At 55.7% G+C, this 18,037-nt stretch overlaps 1 protein-coding gene across 2 annotated transcripts in view; it reads right to left on the bottom strand.

The window, feature by feature from the left end:
• The window catches only part of DIP2C (disco interacting protein 2 homolog C), a 330,049-nt gene extending 314,562 nt beyond the window's left edge, over nt 1–15,487 (bottom strand). For both annotated transcript variants that reach the window (XM_047754739.1, XM_047754740.1), the window contains exon 1: nt 15,290–15,487. In XM_047754739.1, the coding sequence (XP_047610695.1) occupies nt 15,290–15,374 (85 nt within the window). In that variant the 5' untranslated portion in view covers nt 15,375–15,487. The remainder of the gene's footprint in view (nt 1–15,289) is intronic.
• Between the last annotated feature and the right edge of the window lie 2,550 nt (nt 15,488–18,037).

The following is an 18,037-nucleotide window of genomic DNA, read 5'->3' as shown; positions in this document are numbered from 1 at the left end:
AGACGGTTGGTCTGAAGGTAGGAGCTGGGGCAGAGAGTCAGCTTCCCAGGTGACTCCAACAAACAGCTGGCTTCCTGCAGGAAGGAACGAACAGGTGGTAAAACAGAGCCTGGCTGTCAGGGTGCAGGCTGAGTGCTCGCCACACCTGTGCAAGTTTCAAGGGCAGTGACAGGCACAAGCTGAAGCGGCTTCCTGCAGGGATGTGCAAGGGCGACTGGCCCGGGCCCCCAGACGCCAAGTGGCTGGGACCCGGGGGGGGGGGAGGGGGGCACTGGTGAGGGTGCCTGGGCTGAGGCACGGGGTCAGTGCCATCGTGCTCCCCCGGACCACCCTTACAGGCATCTCCCCCGAGAAGCACTGCACTCCCTACAATGGAAGCAGCCGGGGGCTCCCCTACCAGCCTTGCAGGCAAGGGTCCCAAAGGAAAAACAGGTGGGCGGGGGCCCAGGCTGCCTCGGTCGCCGCCTTTGTGGGAAGATTGAAGGAAGTCGCGTGTTTGAATAAAAACTGTAATTTGTTTGTAATGACCATCTACTATTTGGGTTTATGGTGCCAACAATTTCATTATGATTTTAGAAGACGTTATACCATAAATCATAATTTTCATTCTACTGAAATACATAAATTCTTTGTTTAAAATACATCTGGACATGTGTAAAGGGGGGAAATGCCCCCCACCAAGACCCTCCCCAAAGGCCCCCCGGAACCACCTGCGGCCCCTTCTACACACACTGGCACCCTCTGTTCACACCAGTGGAGTTAGAATCTGCGAAGAGGGGAGTTCCTATCATGCCTCAGTGGTTAACAAATCCGACTGCGATCCGTGAGGATGCAGGTTCGATCCCTGGCCTTGCTCAGTGGGTTAAGGATCCTGCATTGCCGTGAGCTGTGGTGTAGGTTGCAGACACGGCTCAGATCCCGCATTGCTGTGGCTCTGGCGTAGACTGGCAGCAACAGCTCCAATTAGACTCCTAGCCTAGGAACCTCCATATGCCGCCGGTGCGGCCCTAGAAAAGGCAAAAAGACCAAAAAAAAAAAAGTGTGCAGAGAGAGGAGCAGCAAGCACGCTATCTGATCTTAGCAGTTACGTGTCCCAGGAAATGAGCTATTTCGTGGCATGAGGCAGGTAACTGACACCTGCACTGGGACCCAGTCTTACTCATTTACTCCATTTTTACTGTGCATCAAGCTCACCGCATTTAGAAAGAAATTAGGCTCTGGCCAGGTGTCCTCACACAGGTGCGGCCGCCAGACCATGACGGGGGCAGGGCTGCAGGAGGAGACCCCAGGAAGGGCTGGGGGGGCGGGAGGCAGAGCCCGTGCCCAGGGGAGGCCACAGCCCTTCCCTCCACACACCGCCGCCCCGAGCTAAGCCTAACTCCCCAGCCCTGAACCGCAAGCCCGCGAGGCGCCACAGACCCCCTGCCCGATGACACAGAATCAACCGCGAAGAAGCAAAAAGACACTCTCGTTCTGACCCAGAAAGAGTGAAACTTAATACGTAAATCATGGCCATTCCACTAAAAGACAGACAAACAAGAGATTTTCTCTGATCCTGGAAAACTGCAAGTCTGTCTTTCCAGCCCCAAGAGTGGAAGGTTCAGGACTTCTGCACAGAAACAGGTCACCTGCCACCGGAGCCTCCTCCACCAAGCCCCTCCCGGCCGCTCCCACCGCAGAGGGACCCCATTCACCGCTCAGGGAGAACAGGGAAACTGCCCTGGAAGCCCAACGCGGCCCGGCGCCAGTTAGGGCAGGGGGGTCCTCAGAAAAGGAAAGGGAGCCGGAGCCGGAGGCGAGAGCAGGTGCCACGAGGTGCTGGGCAGGGCCTGTCAGCGCTCAGGGCAGGGGCCCTGCACGTCCACTCGCTCCAGCCCCGTGCAGCCGGAGGCAAGGCCACCGGCACCTGGTTCTGCCACCTTCCAAGTCCCCACCCACTTCCGCAGATCTGCTCCGAGCAGGAAGGTCCAAGGATGCGTCAAATTCAGAGGCCAACTTTCTAGGCTAAATCAGTGCCACCCACTGGACAGCATGCTCTCAGAGACAACAGCCACTCACACGGGCCTCTAGACACCAAGTCCGAGTCCCGGCCCCTCTGCCACAGCCACAGCCGGCCGGGCTAGGAGCGGGAGGAAGACGCCCTCCCCAGACACGGGAGCCCCCGACACCGTGAGGGAGGTGCTGCCCCCCAGCCGCCGGCCCCCGGCTGTTCCTCCCTCCGCACTCACCGCCCCCGCGGAGGCAGGTCCTCCTGACACTTTTCTGTTGGTACCAACGCCCCCCGCCGCCGGGCTTGCAGCCTATGCGCTCTGGACGGTGTAAATGTTGTCATCACCCCGGGTGCCTAACGAAGACCCTGACTCAATAAGCTGCAAATGAAGCAAACGCTTGAGGAAGCACACAGTTCAAAAGCTCTCACACAGCAAAAAACAATCTCTACCTCGCTTTGGAATCAGATGTGTTTTCACCAGTCAGATGCACACACGTGTTTGCACGTATGCACACACTCTTCCACCTAAGTACACGCCAGCAAGCCAGCAACGGCGGTGGGGGGGAGGGGGGCGCGGCACGTTCGGCCTCTCAAATTCCACTCTATGTGCTGTTCAATAGTAAACGAGCAAGTACTACAGCAAACCTCGTCCCTCTAAATCCACAGAGAGCTTTTTATGGTAAAGTAATTTATCTCCTTAAAATAAGCCAATATCTCCTTTAGGAACTGTGGAAATTCTAATTACAACACAGAAAACAACGTAAGCACAGCTTCCAAGGTGTGACAACAGCCAGATGCTTTTCTCAAAAAGGTCACCCAACAGCCAAGCCGAACACACGCTGCTTTTCAGCTGCTGTTCAGACAAAAGTGTCTTCACTGCCCACTTGTAAGTGGCAACAACGCTGTGACCACCTTCGTGTCTCAGGCCCACTTCACCAGGAGCTGCTTCCAAACAAAGGCCGGACCCTCAGGGTCAGCACGAGAGCAAGGACAACCCACGCTCAAGCGACAGGGAACGTGGTTATGTGGCGACATGTGCTCTCTTATTTATAGAGCCCTTTTAATCACTTTGCGTGTAACCAGTGCTGAAACAGGCTTGCAGAGTCTGAGGACACATGGCTGGGTGGAGTAGGCGGTAGGGCAGAGAAAGGTCAGCCAAACCCCACAAAAAAACAATTAAGACTTTCCACAGTCCACAAAACAGGTGATGTTGAGGCAATGGAAAGGTCGCTTGGAGGGGTAGAGGCATTTTATTAAAAAGTCCTTTCGACAGGTTATCAAAGATGCACAGCAGTCAGGACCCCTACGCACACACCACGTTTCGAGGGCCCATGGGTCAGAGAGACGACACAAAAGAGGAAAGGGCGGAGGGAGAGGCAGGACAGAGCACGGCCGAGAGGCCGACGAGGAGGGAGGGACTCGGACCTGAGAGCAGGGGAAAGACAGGAATTCAATACGGAGCACACAGCTGGCATCACGGAGAAAGCGGGGGGCAGTCGAAGGTCCAGATGACAACGATGACAAGGCGAACACTTCAGCTGAGCCTACAGCCGAGCCTCTGGCTGGCTCCATAGGATGGAGACATCAAAAAAATAGTTAATTCACAAAGCAGTGAAGTGATTCAGCCACAGGTAACCAAATTAAAATAATGCACTAAAGGTCAAATTGTATCATTCTTTAAGATTGGGTTATCATGCAGATAAGACAGCTTTAGATTTAAAATAAACTGGAAAGGACCTTGTTTCCCTTAATTCTACAGGTGTGGCCAAGGCCGAGTGGCTGTGGCAGCTAACAGAACAGGTGCAATAACAAATGCACAAAAACATCTGGAGACAGATAATCCATGTTCTCTGGTTAAGCGAGTCATGCGGTTTCCAGTAAGTGGGTGAAGCATCCATACTTCTAATGAGCAACTGCGGTAAATACCCAGAACACAAAACCATCGTTGTTCTGGGATTTGCTTATTTAAGATGAGATACTGGAATATCTACCTTAGTAAGAAGGAGCAACATGGTTTCTGACCAAGAATAGGAGGTTTCCTCTGTCCAGAAGCACTGTTCAAATGGCCCATCTTACAGCAAAGGCATGACACATCCACACACGTACAGACACCATCTTGGACCCGTGGATTCAAAATTCTGGGGCAAATGGGAGTAATCAGGGAATCGGGAGGGTGTAAATAGCGGGACTAGGACAGGTGTTCTGGAATATTCCGGAGACCATGTCCCAGGATGGCCAGGCACACACCGATCTTATCCACCTTAAACATGGTCATTCCTGCCAACATTTATCTGGATTACGATTTTGTTTTATTTACATAAAAGAAAGGAAGACAGATTTGTCCTAAAGGATTATCTAATCACTGGATTATTTTCACTTGATTACGAGTAATCTCTCAATAGCTTCCCTCAAGGATCTAAAAATAAGATAACAAAAGAAAGCCACAACCCCAGCAACTTTATTAAGCATATTATCATTAGGAAAATAAGGGATCTTTTTTGAGACAACAGGTTCCTAAAATACCCTCATGGAACTCTGTGCCAGCAACGGCTGGTAATTAAGTTAATTGTTACATCAGGTGGAAAAACACATCATTTGGGGTATGCAAAAGTAAATCTGTAAAAAGAAGTCACTACAATACCACGAAACCTGGTATCTCTTTAAACATGTATTTCCTCCTCTGGATTCTAACTCCGGGCATGGCGGAGGGCGGGCTCCAGGCAGGAAGCTCAGGAGGCCCTTCCCCAGCGGCCTCCCACCAACTGCTCAGCCCTGTGGCCTCAGGCAAGCTCTCTGAGGTGCTTCCCTTCTGTGAGACAAATGTCCTTCAAAGAACATTACCTGGGAGAAGTTCCTTTGTGGTGCAACGGATTAAGGATCTGCGCTGTCACGGCAGCAGCTCAGGTCACTGCTGTGGCGTGGGTTCAGTCCCTGGCCCAGGAACTTCCATGTGCCACAAGTGTGGCCGAAAAAAAAAGAGTAATCTGTATAAGACTAAGACGCCTAATCCAGGGCTCAGCGCGTGTGAGCAGTGAGAGGTGGCCTGAGACACACAAGCGTCCTCCCCATAAACAGTGACAGCAGACTGCTCACGCCCACAAAGACAGCAATTTGCAACATCTGCTTTAAAGCTCCGAGCGATGCACGGTCCACTCCTACTGACGAGACTGCTTCTCCGGGGACCAGAGATGAGGGTGGCTCACGTCCATTAGATGTGACCCCATCCCGCGAGGCCTGGAGAAGGTCAGACGGGCAGGCCGCTCCACTTGGAACAAAAGCACTCTACATAAAAGACCCAAGACTGACTGCCTCGGGAGCGATTGGTGGCGGCTCAAACGTCATCATCCGGGTTAGTAACACGAAGCTCTGAGAGAGGTCACCCTTGTAAAGACACTGAAGAGGTTATTCCCGGAACCTCATTCAGAACATTTCTCCCAGAAATTGACACAAGAATTAACAGCATCGTCTCTTGACCAAAACGATTAAGATTTCTGACAAACTACACTATATCCAGCCTCCCGATTCCAAAGGATGCTGTGTATCTCCCATGAGAAACAGGAACATCTCAAACACACAGGTAACCAGGTTGTATGGCCAACGCCAACATACTCAGCTCCTCAATGAAAGCTTAGACCTTAAAAGTAAGGGTTTGAGGCAGTCAGTTAAAAAAAATGGGCCGTCTAAGCCTCCGCCCAAGACAGCCAGGTGCAGGGGAAATGTCAGGTCTTCCTCGCTGACCGGACCGGCCGCTGGGGAGGGAGCTGCCCGCTGCTCCCCTCCCAAGAGCACCCAGGACTCCCTCCACAGAGCTCCTGGTGCTGACCTCCAGGCAGAAGCCTGGGTCCCCAGTCGTGCTTTGAGAGAAAGCCAGGCTCTCAAAAGCTGCCTGGCCACTCAGTTCACTCGAGATACCAAAAAAAGCGCCCAAAGCCAAGGTTCCAGTACTCATGATGAGTTCCTAACCATGTGAAACCCAGTCTCCCTGTCTTTATAAAGAATCTAATGTCATTTCCCTAGAAAATGTTTTCAAAGAACTGAAAAAGATCAATGTGAAAGCAGCTGAAAGCTATAAGGCACCATGCGATTTAAAAGGTTTATTTCGTATCTTTGCTAACGATCTAAATACGGCTCCCCACCCCCCACCATCTTTCCGGAATAAAAGACAGTCATCGCACCTACCCAGTGACCCCTGACCTAGCCAGCCCAGGAGCTTCCTGCCGGGTAAGTGCCCCCGCGGCAGGCCACCGTCACCCACGGGTGGCAGCCCACTCATCCTCCCCCAAGGCTCTGCTCCTCTGCACCCACGGGAGACAGAACCACCCGGAGGACAGCAGTGCTCACACTTTGAGAAAGCCTGTTTTACTCAGACTCTTCCATAACGGCCAGTTCCACCCAGGATCCTGTTTGTGTCAAACCAAACAAGTGGTGAAGGAAATGAGCCAAATCCAGGCTACTTTCTGCCCCATGTCCATGGCCAGATCTTCCTAACAACAGGGAGGAAATTCTAAAATACCAACAGGCATTATAAAATCCCTTACTTGGAGTTCCCGTCGTGGCGCAGTGGTTAACGAATCCGACTACGAACCATGAGGTTGCGGGTTCGGTCCCTGCCCTTGCTCAGTGGGTTGACGATCCGGCGTTGCCGTGAGCTGTGGTGTTGGTCGCAGACGCGGCTCGGATCCCGCGTTGCTGTGGCTCTGGCGTAGGCTGGTGGCAACAGCTCCGATTCGACCCCTAGCCTGGGAACCTCCATATGCCGCGGAAGCGGCCCAGGGAAATAGCAAAAAGACAAAAATAAATAAATAAATAAAATCCCTACTGGTATGAGAGCTAAATAATAATTCACCACCATCCGAAGGGGAGGGGGGCAGAATTCACAACCTCCTTTTCATACTAATTTGTGTACAAGTAACAGAAAAATTCTCCAAGTCTGGACTCTGATATGAACAGCAAAATAACCCCAAGAGCTAGTTCTCATCTGGGCCATGTCAGGGTTCTGTCTGGTAGGTAAGCCTCACTCTATCATCTGCAATGAAACTACATTCACCTGAGCTAAAAGCAAAATAAAAGAACAAAACCCATCCACACACCAAAGTCCCGAACCACCAGCAACCTGTGGGCATAAGGTACCCCACAATGTACCCAGAGTAACACTGGTAATTAAGTTTTGACCCTGGCAAGTCGATACACTATTTCCTTGGGTTTAACTAGCTCTATTTTAATAACCTAAGTTTGATGGAACGGCGCTCCTGCTTAAGTAGCTCTTTAAAGGTGACTTTTATTACTAAATCCCAGCAGCCTGCAAACATCCATTACATGTGTCAAATAAGAAAAAAACAGGAGTTCCCGTCGTGGCTCAGTGGTTAATGAACCTGACTAGTACCCATGAGGATGCAGGTTTGATCCCTGGCCTTGCTCTGTGGGTTAAGGGTCCAGCGTTGCAGTAGCTGTGGCGTAGGCTGGTGGACCGTGGACCCCTAGCTGGGAACCTCCATATGCCACGGGCGCGGCCCTAGAAAGCCAAAAAGACCGAAAAGAAGAAAAAGAAAAGGAAAGCTGTGCTGAAGTAGCCTGATGCTTCACTTAGGCATGGAGCGGGAAGTGCAGCTGCCCCTAATGACCACGCGGAACTGAAGCCAGACCTTCTGTGAGACCATTAGGCCCACGGGGGGAGGGGCCACTTCACACTCTGGTCTTTATTTTAAAAGCAGCAGCTTATGAAAGCCGTTAAGAAGACCCCCCCCCTCACACGGGCAGGCCCAAATGGACCCATCAGGGGACAAAAGGGAACCCAGGACTGTCACCGGTGCCGGGCAGGTGCACGGAGCGCAGGTCCGCTGGCTCAGCCCGGCCTCTGGAGCAGCCCCGGCTCCGCCACCCCACCGTGTGACCTCCCGGGCAGCACTCGCGCACATGCGTCAGGGGACACGGGCGTGACGAGGGGGCGCCAGCTCAGCCCCTCGCCACGGCCGCGCAGGGACGCGCCCTTCCAGGAGGAAGGTCCGGGGATGTCAGGCGGCTGCGCCCCGAGCGCCCGGGAGTGACTGTGACCCGCGATTCGAGGAGGAGAAGCTACCGCGAGGCCCCCAGAGACACCTGGGCCTGGATCTGAGCCAGGACGCCCTCCCCAACTTGCTCTTGAAAAGCAAGCGGGCTGAAAAAAGGGCTTCCAGGAACAATGACTCAAAGAGGCCACCAGAAAGGAAGTCTTGGCTTCAAGGGAAAAACAATCCCCGCGCAGGGCAGCATCCGCGAAGGGCGCCCTCCGAGCGGAAGAAAGCGAAAGTGCTCCCCGCGCCTGGTGCCAGCTCCTCGCGCCTGGTGCCAGCTCCTCGTCTCCAGCTCCTCTCCCGAGGCCCCTCTCTCTGTCCCCAGGGCGAGCGCCCCTGAGCCAGTGGACCCGAGCTCCCGGCGCCTGCCCGGCCCCGTGATGGTGCTGGGTTCCCATCATCCGTCACCCTGAGCCCATCTGGGCTCGCGAGTGTGAGTGGGGTCTTTTTCTGAACCTATAACCTGGGTCCCCTGGGGAAAGCGGGAGAGAGGCCCAGCAGGGCGCCCAGGGAGCTCGTCCCCGCGACAGTCAGCCCTTTGCAGGGAGCAGGAGCAGGGTGGTTACCGGGCAGACACCGTGACGCTGCCTCCCCATCCTCCTCGCTACAACCCCCTCTGACCGCTGAGGAGACGGAGGCTGCCGGGGACCACACGGTGCGGGCACAGCCCTGCCGCACCCTCCCCGGGCAGGAGGCCTGGAGGGGAGGCCTTCTCAGCGGACACGCCCGGAAGAAGCCTCCAGGCCCTCATGCAAATCCCCACAAATGGGATTTCGAATAAGACCCGAAGGGGTTCCGGAGGCTCCGAACAAGGGCACCCACACGTCAGCAATGGGTTTTTCTGCTTTAAGTGCCCACTGCACTAAAATCCAGCCCCTCGGGCTGATGGCTCCTGAGTGAGCCTGTCCTTCCAAGGCGTCAGGCCAATGACAGATCCCACCTGTTCCTGTCCTGACACTCTCGCGGTTCGACTGCGCTTGTCCTCAGTGAGGATTCATAAGCTGCTTTTTCGTCAGGTGTGAGTCACTGTCACGCTGACATAACGGGAGGTGCTCTACTTGCAAGAAAACACATGATCTCCAGTTGCATGGCTTTATTCATAAAGACCCAGTTAATCGGTAACACAGTTACATTTCCGTTTTCATTTCAGGTGAGCCGGCCCACAAACCCCGGTCTGCCGGGGAGGTTCCTCCTCGGCGGCCACCAGCACGGACCCAGGCGGCTGCACCTTCACGGGACGTGGTCTCGGCCTGGCGAGAAAAGGGCCCGAGAGAGGCCCGGGACCAACGTGGATGATCGCGTTCTTCCCGACACGGCACGTGGCTCCACCAACGCGAGCGAGAGGCGGGAGCAAAACCAGAGCCAGGCCGCTGAGCCCCACTGCCCGGGCGCCGGACGTGCGGCCTCTGCCCGCGGAGGCCTGGCGCCGCCCGGCGAGCTCCATCAGCAGGACACGCGGTCAAAACACACGTGGCCTCCCCCTGCGATTTGGGGAGAAAGCTCCTCTCTTCCCCAGGACCCGGGCCCAGCAGAGGGACGTGGGAATGGCCTTCCTCCTCAGCCAGGGGCTCAGACCTGAGCCTGGAGGGGGTGAAGCACCCATTCGGGTGAGGGGACGTATTTACAGACACTTTATTTCATAATTTTAAAATATGATAGCATTTCTCCAGTAAACAAAACAGAAAAATACGTGGCTTGACTGACCAGGTAACACAGTAAAAGTATTTTAATCACGCAGAAGTGGGGACAAGTGTGTCAGGATTCGCTCTCTGGTGCCAACAGAACCAGTTTGGGTCCAGCCCAGGGTCGGGAGTCTTTTCATTAGAACACACTTTCCAACCTCAAAAGCAATGATTTAAAAATGCTTGAAGACCTGCAGCCCGGAAGACCAGGACCTGCCTAACCCACCACCAATCCCATCCTCACCCTCTCGGAGAACCTTCTCCCCGACTTCCCATTCCTACCGCACAAGGCGCTTTGGTAAAGAACCACCAGAGCGCAGATTTTACTCGCTGCCAGATTTGACGGCGATGCAGCTGAAGAGCAACCTCCCCACCCGCCTGAAAAAGGCTGCTTGCGTGGTGCCGACTTTCGCAACGCAGGATCTCGGCATTTTCCCACTTGATTTCCCTCAAGAGCTTATTAACGTCGACACCCCGTCGGGTCCTGAGCACTGGCTCCTTTGGCGAGCTGACTCCTAGACCCCCGCCAGCTGGGATTCCCAACCCGAGTCTCCCCTCTGAGAGCACCGCCCGTAAACCATCACAAATGCGTGCAACTGCTCCTCTTCAGACGCGACAAGGTGCTGACCCCTCAGCAGCAAGAACAGAGTACGGCAGCAGTGTAGGAGGCCTCTGCAGGACACACAAAAGGACGACGCGACGAAAGAAGGAAGAACATCAGGACGGGCTGGGGGACAGGAGCAGCAAACGTGGCCGGAAGCCCCTCGCATCCCCAAGGTGCCTTCCACGCGACAGCAGACGCGCGTCCCCTGCTCCCAGGATAAACCCCAGCGTGCAAAACTCAGCAATGACCACAACCAAGCCTCTGCTCTCATGAAGGTGCCGGAGTGGCTCTGAGGATCTTACTATGACTAGGACTTGAACTGGTGAGTCCGTCCACGCACATGACATCAGACGAAGAGCACCCAAGGCATTCTCTCCGCGATTCAGAAGAATGCTCCAGCTCAGCCCATAAATCACTGCTTTAAAAAACACTTCAGCTCTAAAAAAAGAGACAACCCCATTTGAAACAGGCTGGGAGGAGGAAGACAAAAAGTGACTCATAGCATCCAACAGCCTGTAGCCTCCAAAGCGTAACAAGAATATAAAACCAGGGGGCCCAGTTTGAAACAGAAGGAGTGGCTGTTATAGCTGTGACCTCACAACTCTCAGATGTAAGCATGACTCCAGCACTGCAGGTGCCTATGAGCACCGGGATCAAGCGTACACACGTCGCTGCCTCTGACGCGTGTGCATGGACTTCCCTGGTCTCCTGGCCAAATCTGACGTCTATATTTATTCATGGAGAAAAGAGCATTCAAATTTAACTGTTTTCAGAACTCTGAAGAACTCTCCAAACGCAAGTCCACACATTTCGAAGCCCACACATAAAAGTGCTGCCATTTTGTGAATATATTTAATATAGGTAACATTCTTTTTGATTTCCTGAGCCAAGGATTCCACCTCTTTCACCATGACAGCTCCGGCTATTGGGGACAGCTTTGAGACGCATGTCACAGAGTAAGCAGGTTTTGTTAGCAATGCTGAGGTCTGATTCCAGGGGGAGCAGCTCAGCTATTATTCCCCGAATGTGCTGACTCTCCCCCCTCCCCGACCCCCGCCGAGGACAGCAAATCACTGATGTCTGGAAGAAAACGTTTTCACGCAACTGTATTCCAGAGTCCGCTGTTTCTTCTTGAGAAGAACAGCTGGTGGGCACTGGAGCGGCCGGTCTCCTCCTCCCGCCCCTGCAAGGTGGCCCCAAGGCTTCAGCTTCGGTGGCCGGCCCCACAGCCACAGGGGCCTCCAAGAACGTACAGGGGCTGGGCAGACAGCAGTCGACTCCGGAGCTGAGCCCATCTTCTGCCACGTGCCGGCAGCCCTGAAAATGCCCCCCTCCCCAATCTACATGCCTTCTAACCCGCCACCCCTTCAAGAGTTTACTCTGGTGGCAGGGGTGATGCCGGCCACATGGGAATGACTCATCTGCAATTTTAAAAAAATACTGGTTCCTTGACCAACACAAAGAACTGCTATTTAAGCCAGCACCCACCTCCCTCCTTGGGCAGTCTCATGCTCACTAGAAAATGTTAAGCTGGATTCGGTTACGGAACAAAAGTAATAAGTGCAGTAACCCGGTACCTTACAAACCGAGTAACTCCCATGAGCAAGAGTTAGGGAGTCAGTGGCACACTCACAGCTAAAAAGACGCAAAGGGAAAAGCTGATGGGCTTCTGCAAACACGAATGGTTTTCCTAGGCTGGATCGCAAGGCCATTTCCCTCAGTTCCACCAAAATAAGAATTCAGCCTCTTCTGGGAGAGGGGATGGGACTGCCCAGCCCTGCCAGTCACTCCAGGGTGTGCACAGCCCAGGGCACAAACCACCAGCTAACAGGGAGAGGTCCCTGCTGAAGTTCAGTCAACAACTGATTTTAATCCAAGACATGGGTCTGTATTGGGAAACTTTCTGTTTCCTCCCTGCTTTGCTGATGTTTCCATTTAAATTTTTCCTAAAGCCAACTAATGTTTATCCACATATTAATGAAACGGTCTGGGAGCCCTCTTAAAGCCAAGCAGACAAACGCGTGATTCCAAAGGTCAGATGGGGGGGAGGGGGAGAGGGGGAGGGGGAAGGAGGGGGAAGGGGGAGGGAGGGGGAGGGGGAGGGAGGGGGAGGGAGGGGGGAGGATTTGGTGGGGGAGGGAGGGGGAGAGGATTTGGGGGAAAGCCTGTGGCGAGTCCGCTACCCCACCTGGCATCCAGCAACCAGCAACCAGCCGCCTCGGCTTCCTCTCCCCTCACATTCAGTCCCAAGTGCGCGCCAGACCAACAAGCCCTGGCCCCACACCAACAACTCTACGCAGGCATGCTACTGCCCAAAGGAGGGGCTGCTGCCACATCTCCCCACAGAAAGCTCCTGTTCTTTGCTGGCACCGCAGTTCTGCAGGCAGAGGAGCCCAGCTTTGCCCAGAGAGGGAAGCCCTGGGAGGCAAGAGACAAGGGAAAGAAAAGAGGAAGCAACAGGCAGGGCAGGAAAGTGAAAATCTGAGTTCCACAGCCAAGAAGTCAATCCGCAACTCTGTACCAAACAGTGACCTGTGAAACAAAACGTTAGTGTCTGTATCCGCATCAGCAGACAGTGCAAACCCAAAGCGGACCAGCGTCTAGGAGCTGAGATGATGCACAACCGTCAGGGCTGGCAGGCCACACAGGGACTCTGGGAGAACAGCCGACTCTGTTTTTTCAACCTACATCATGTGCTTAAAATGGAATTGTTTTTCCATCTTCCTCTGTAGGAACTGAGCACTGGAAAGTCCACACGTTTGCACAATATTTTCTGATATTTTCAGAAAATGTCAAAGACTAATTTTAAGAATCCTCTCCACATGAATCCTGATTAACAATAAAATACGAAAACGATACACTTAAGCCATTCAGCATTAAAAGTTGTTTTAACTTTTCATTTTGAAAGTGGATACGGTGGGGGGGCTTAAGTTCTAAAATGTAAGGAGAGATGGATTTCTGATCCTTCCATTCTTTGGCCTCTGTTAAGCAAGAGCGGGAACAAGCTGATTCACCTAATTTAAGCCAGTCAAACTACGTGATCACAAGACACAAAATTCCAAAAGAACTTAAAGAGAAACCGAATCGACTTAGCACGAACAAAGCAAATCGAAGATGACACAGCCAGTAGAGGGGGAGACAGAGGCTGGACAGCCAAAGCGGCAACCCTCTGAGGCGTACTCATGAGTGGCCGGCCAGGCCTAGCGAGGTTTAGAGAGCATGCAAACACACACCCCTTTCTCTGCCTGGATGCTCAGTAAGAAACCCACCTAAGTGCTTTTAAGAATCTGGAGGGACGCAGGCGTTCACGGAGAACTAGGCTGAGCACACCTTGGTCGAAAGAGGCCTGGGAAACAGACACATTCTAGGAGTGACTGGTGGTGAAGGGTGAGTGCCATCCAGCAGGCAAGTGTGCTGTGTCCACGTTCAAGAGCAGCCACTCCACCAGGGGCCAGGAACTGCCCTGGACGTGCAGAAGCGAGTCTGACGGTGGAGGCAGAGCGGCCCTGGTGAGGTCCCACGGAGTCCCACTTCGCTGACACAGGTGGGGGACTGACACTTGGCACTTGTGCAACGCAGACAGGGCAGAAGTGCTTGTCTGGAGATGCTGCCTGAATGGTGGGCTGCTGGAACAACACAACCGCGGTGCAGAGCTACGGAGGGCTGCAAAGTGAGGGGGGACCCATCGGAGCACGGACGACGTCAAAGAACTTGGGCAGGTGCTTTCTAACGGGTTCTTCATCCCTCCAAGCAACCTGTTCCCACTGCACACCTCCCCCACCCGTGCAGACCCAAGGACCATTTCCAGTTGGGCGCTGTGCTCAGCTACTAGCAAAGCCTTCACAACAGTGTCTGCTGAGCACAGAGCCCAGGCAACGGTCCCCCCCCCCCGCCCCCCGTGGGGCTGTTGAACATTACAGAACCCTGCAGAACCCCAAGTGTGAGACAGAAACATCTCCAGACCTAGGCACCTGAAAAGGCACTTCCCGCCAGGCGCTCACCTTTACCTCCTCAAAGAGTTAAAACGGAAAACGTGAGGTCGACACCAGCTCCTCCCTGCTGAAGAAAACTGGCACGAATGAATTTACTTTCTGGCTGCCAGCCCCGCAAAACCGTTACACACACAAGTTCACCACGAAACTGCTCCAAATATAAATTCGAGACGCGCCAGCCTGTCCCCACCCCCACAGTACATGAGTGGTCTTCCTGGGGTGAGCCGGGTGAATTCCCAATCTACACGCAACCTGAACATTTCGGAACTTTAGTGGGTTTTTTTTAAAGACATGGCAAAACCCGATCTAAAACTTGTGACAGTTGAGCACATGATCCCACCATTCAGAGCAAATGAGAAACCGTACATGACACCCCATGAAATCACTGTAGCGAATCTGTCACAAATTCTAAGTAGGAGACGCTGGGAACGCGGCACGAACCCCGGCCTGAGGGAGGAGCTTTGCCAATTTGACCCCCCTTCGCATCCCAGCCCGCGGGAACAATAGTAGCACTATCTCCGTCCAGCCAGGACGGGCCGCAGCCCCCCGGCGATCAAACCCTCAAGTCCAACGGCAAGTTTCGCATTAGAACGAGGCCCGCGGCGCATCAGGCCGCGCAACGCGGAACCGCCCCCGGCCCGGCCGCGGTGGGCAGCGCTCCGCCGCGCACCAAGGACACGGCCCCGTCCGCCAGGCCGCGCTCAAGGCCGCCCCGGCCCCGCGGCCCGGTCCTGCGCCCCGGCGGCGCCCCAGGCCCCCGCGGCCGCGTCCTGCGCCCCGGCGGCGCCCCCGGCCCCACGGCCCCGGCCCGCTCCCCAGGCCCCGGGCGCGGGGGCCGCGACCCACGACGCAGAGCCGCAGGGCGGGGGCCGCGCTCGCAGCGGCGCCGGGACCCCCGCCCGCTCGCCCGCCCGCCCGCCCGCGCCCGGGCCCCCGTGACAGCGCGGCCGGCCGAGCGCGGGGCCTGTTACCTTCCGACAGCTCCAGCTCCAGCTCGGCCAGCCGGGCCCGCACCTCCAGGGGCAGCGCCATGCCTTCCAGGCTGCGGTCCGCCATGCTCGCGACGCCCCCGCCCCAGCCGGCCTCCCTTTGTTCCAGGCCGCGGTCTCGCCGCTCCTCGCGCCCCGCGGACCCGCACCGAGCGGCGGCAGGCCGGGCGGCGGCGCAGCGCGCTCCTCCCCGGCGCCTCCTCCGCGCGGCCCCGGCACGGCGGCCTCGCGCCCGCGCCCGCGCCCCCGTGCCGCCTGGAGCGCGCCCGCCGCCGCTGCACCGGGCAGCTCCGCGACGCGCGCGTGCCGGCGAGGGGCGCGCACGGGGCGGGGATGGGGGCGCGCGCCGGGCAACGAGGGCGGGCCGGCGCTGCGCGCGCCCCCGGGGGCGCGGGGCACGCGCACCGGCCCCGCGGGGCCTCCCCGCCCAGCCCAGCCCTCGCCTTCCCCTGGCCTAAGGCAGAAGAATACCTGGAACAGCAAAATGCAGGCCGGAGCCCCAGCCCAAGGGTTCTGGGTCTTTGAGGACTGATTTTTTTTTCTTTTTTTTTTAAATAAATACGTCCGTGTGTTGGGGGCGGGGTATAAAAACAGCGTGGGCCGCGTTAAGAGCACTGGGTTGCAAATTCCTAATTCTGGCTGGAGAACCTGGGAGCCTGTGCCCCCAGGCTGCATCAGTGCCTCTGCCTGGCCCCAGTCTCCCAGCGCTGAAAGGGCGGAGGACAGAGGGGTCACCTGCCTCCACAGGTGGAGCACATCATGGCCCGACGGCTGGTCCTCCGCCGTCTTCTCTTCCGCGCCCACCGCACCGGTGTCGCCTCCAGGCGCGTCACCAAATCTGGTCCTCCAGTCCTGACCGTTTGGGGAGGCAATCCACACCCCGACTGCTGCGCAAACCCCACATTAAGCCAGCTCCTCCTTCTGGCTTCTGACAACTCCCACCCTTTTCTTAATTATCCAGGCAGGAGGGTCCCGGAGCTTCCTGGGACTTCACACATCCTCTGCTTCCCTGTCCCCTAAGACTCTGGCACAGTCTCCATCATCCGACCTCGCTTTCCTTCCGGATTGGCTCTTCGCGGCCCAGCAGCTACAGCGGGCCCAGGGCGTCGCGACCACCTCCCAGGGGTGCCCCAGCCCCAGCGGCTGGAAGCTGTGGCGGGAGTGGTCAAAGGTGGCTCTAACCCTCTTTCCAAAAGTAGACAGTGTGATGCTCTGCGTTGTCTACTGAGTACAAGGCCACCCTCTAAGCCGCAGACCCCAGACCCTCCACCACCTGGTGTAACACAGCCTCACCACGCCTGCCAAGGGCTCTGTTCCCTGGAGACCCTGTGTGCCTGCACCCGAGGGCCCGCCCTGCCCCACAATCCCAGGCCTCCCTAATAGCAACTCCGGAAAAGTCTCCCCCTTTACCAGGCTTCAACTTCTCACCACCCTCACCTCCTTGACCTTGATCTGTCTCATCCGCCTGAGTGAAGGCTCCTGGGGACAAGCACCAAGCCTTCTTCCTCTTTGTACTTCGCAGCGACTTCACAGCAGTGACAGTTCTCATTAATCTCATGTGGTCGATGAGCGGCTTGAAACAGGTGAACCCCAAACTCCTTGGCTTTATGTTCTCGGATGTAAACCCAGTGGACACTGGGGGCCACGCCTGTAGGGCCCACCACCATCTCTCCCCTTTTCGTGACAAACAGACCGCTGAGGGAGGAAGCTCTCCAAACGTTCTGGTCCAGCCCCTTCCTGCTACAGGTGAAGGCCTTAGACAAGAAAAACGCAGCAGAGCCAGGGTTCAAATCCTGGCTTGAAAAAGTGGGGCGTATACAGCAGAAATTGACAGAACAATGTAAATCAACTATAATAAAAATTTTTCTTTAAAAAAACTCATATTGCAGGAGTCCGCGTCATGGCACAGTGGAAACAAGTCTGACGAGAAATCATCAAGTCGCGGGTTCGATCCCTGGCCTCGCTCCGTGGGTTGGGGATCCAGTGTTGCCACGAGCTGTGGTGTGGGTCCCAGACTCAGCTTGGATCTGGCATTGTTGTGGCTGTGGTGTAGGCCAGCAGCTGTAGCTCTGATTTGACCCCTATCTGGGAACCTCTACCTGCCCAGGGTGCGGCCCTAAAAAAGAAAAAACAAAACAAAAAAAAACATATTTCTTAAAAAGAAAAACAAAAGGCAGAGCAAAGCTCTGGTCTCATTGCATTACAGCAAAGCGCGGCTGCACATTGCACACCACGAGCGTGTCTCGTCAGCCCAGGGCCAGACGGCATCATTCCGTTTTAGGTCAGGGGTAGGTCTGGACCATGTATGCCTGACGCAGGACCTGAGGCTGGGTCCAGAGAAGGCCCCCGATGCTGCACGGAGCCCATGGACAGTCTGCTTAGATTCCGAGCGGCTGCGCCTGCGCTTCCGAGGTCTCTGTGTAGCTGCTCAGGACGCGGGGACGCGTGTTCTTGGCGTTTCCAGCGGCCCCAGGAACATCTTTACCTGGAAGTCCTGCCGTGTCCTCAGAACGCACTGAAGTCCAGCCCCCTCCCCTCCCTGGCCTCGCTCTCCGTCCATTCTGCTCAGGTAGCGCCGTTCCCCCCCCCCCCCCAGGTCCTGGGCTTTGCGTCACGCCGGCTGCACCGTCCACACTCACGCATCCCCTTCTCGGCTCCCACTGCCACCGCCTGAGCCACACCTTCAGAGCCCAGCCCTGTTTCTCTCCTTCTCTTCTTTCCTCCTTCAGC

This window comes from Phacochoerus africanus, chromosome 12 (assembly GCF_016906955.1).
Source record: "Phacochoerus africanus isolate WHEZ1 chromosome 12, ROS_Pafr_v1, whole genome shotgun sequence".
In the NCBI taxonomy this organism is placed as follows: domain Eukaryota; kingdom Metazoa; phylum Chordata; class Mammalia; order Artiodactyla; family Suidae; genus Phacochoerus; species Phacochoerus africanus.
Note: the sequence above shows the minus strand (reverse complement) of the source record. Positions and strands in the feature narration are given on the sequence as shown.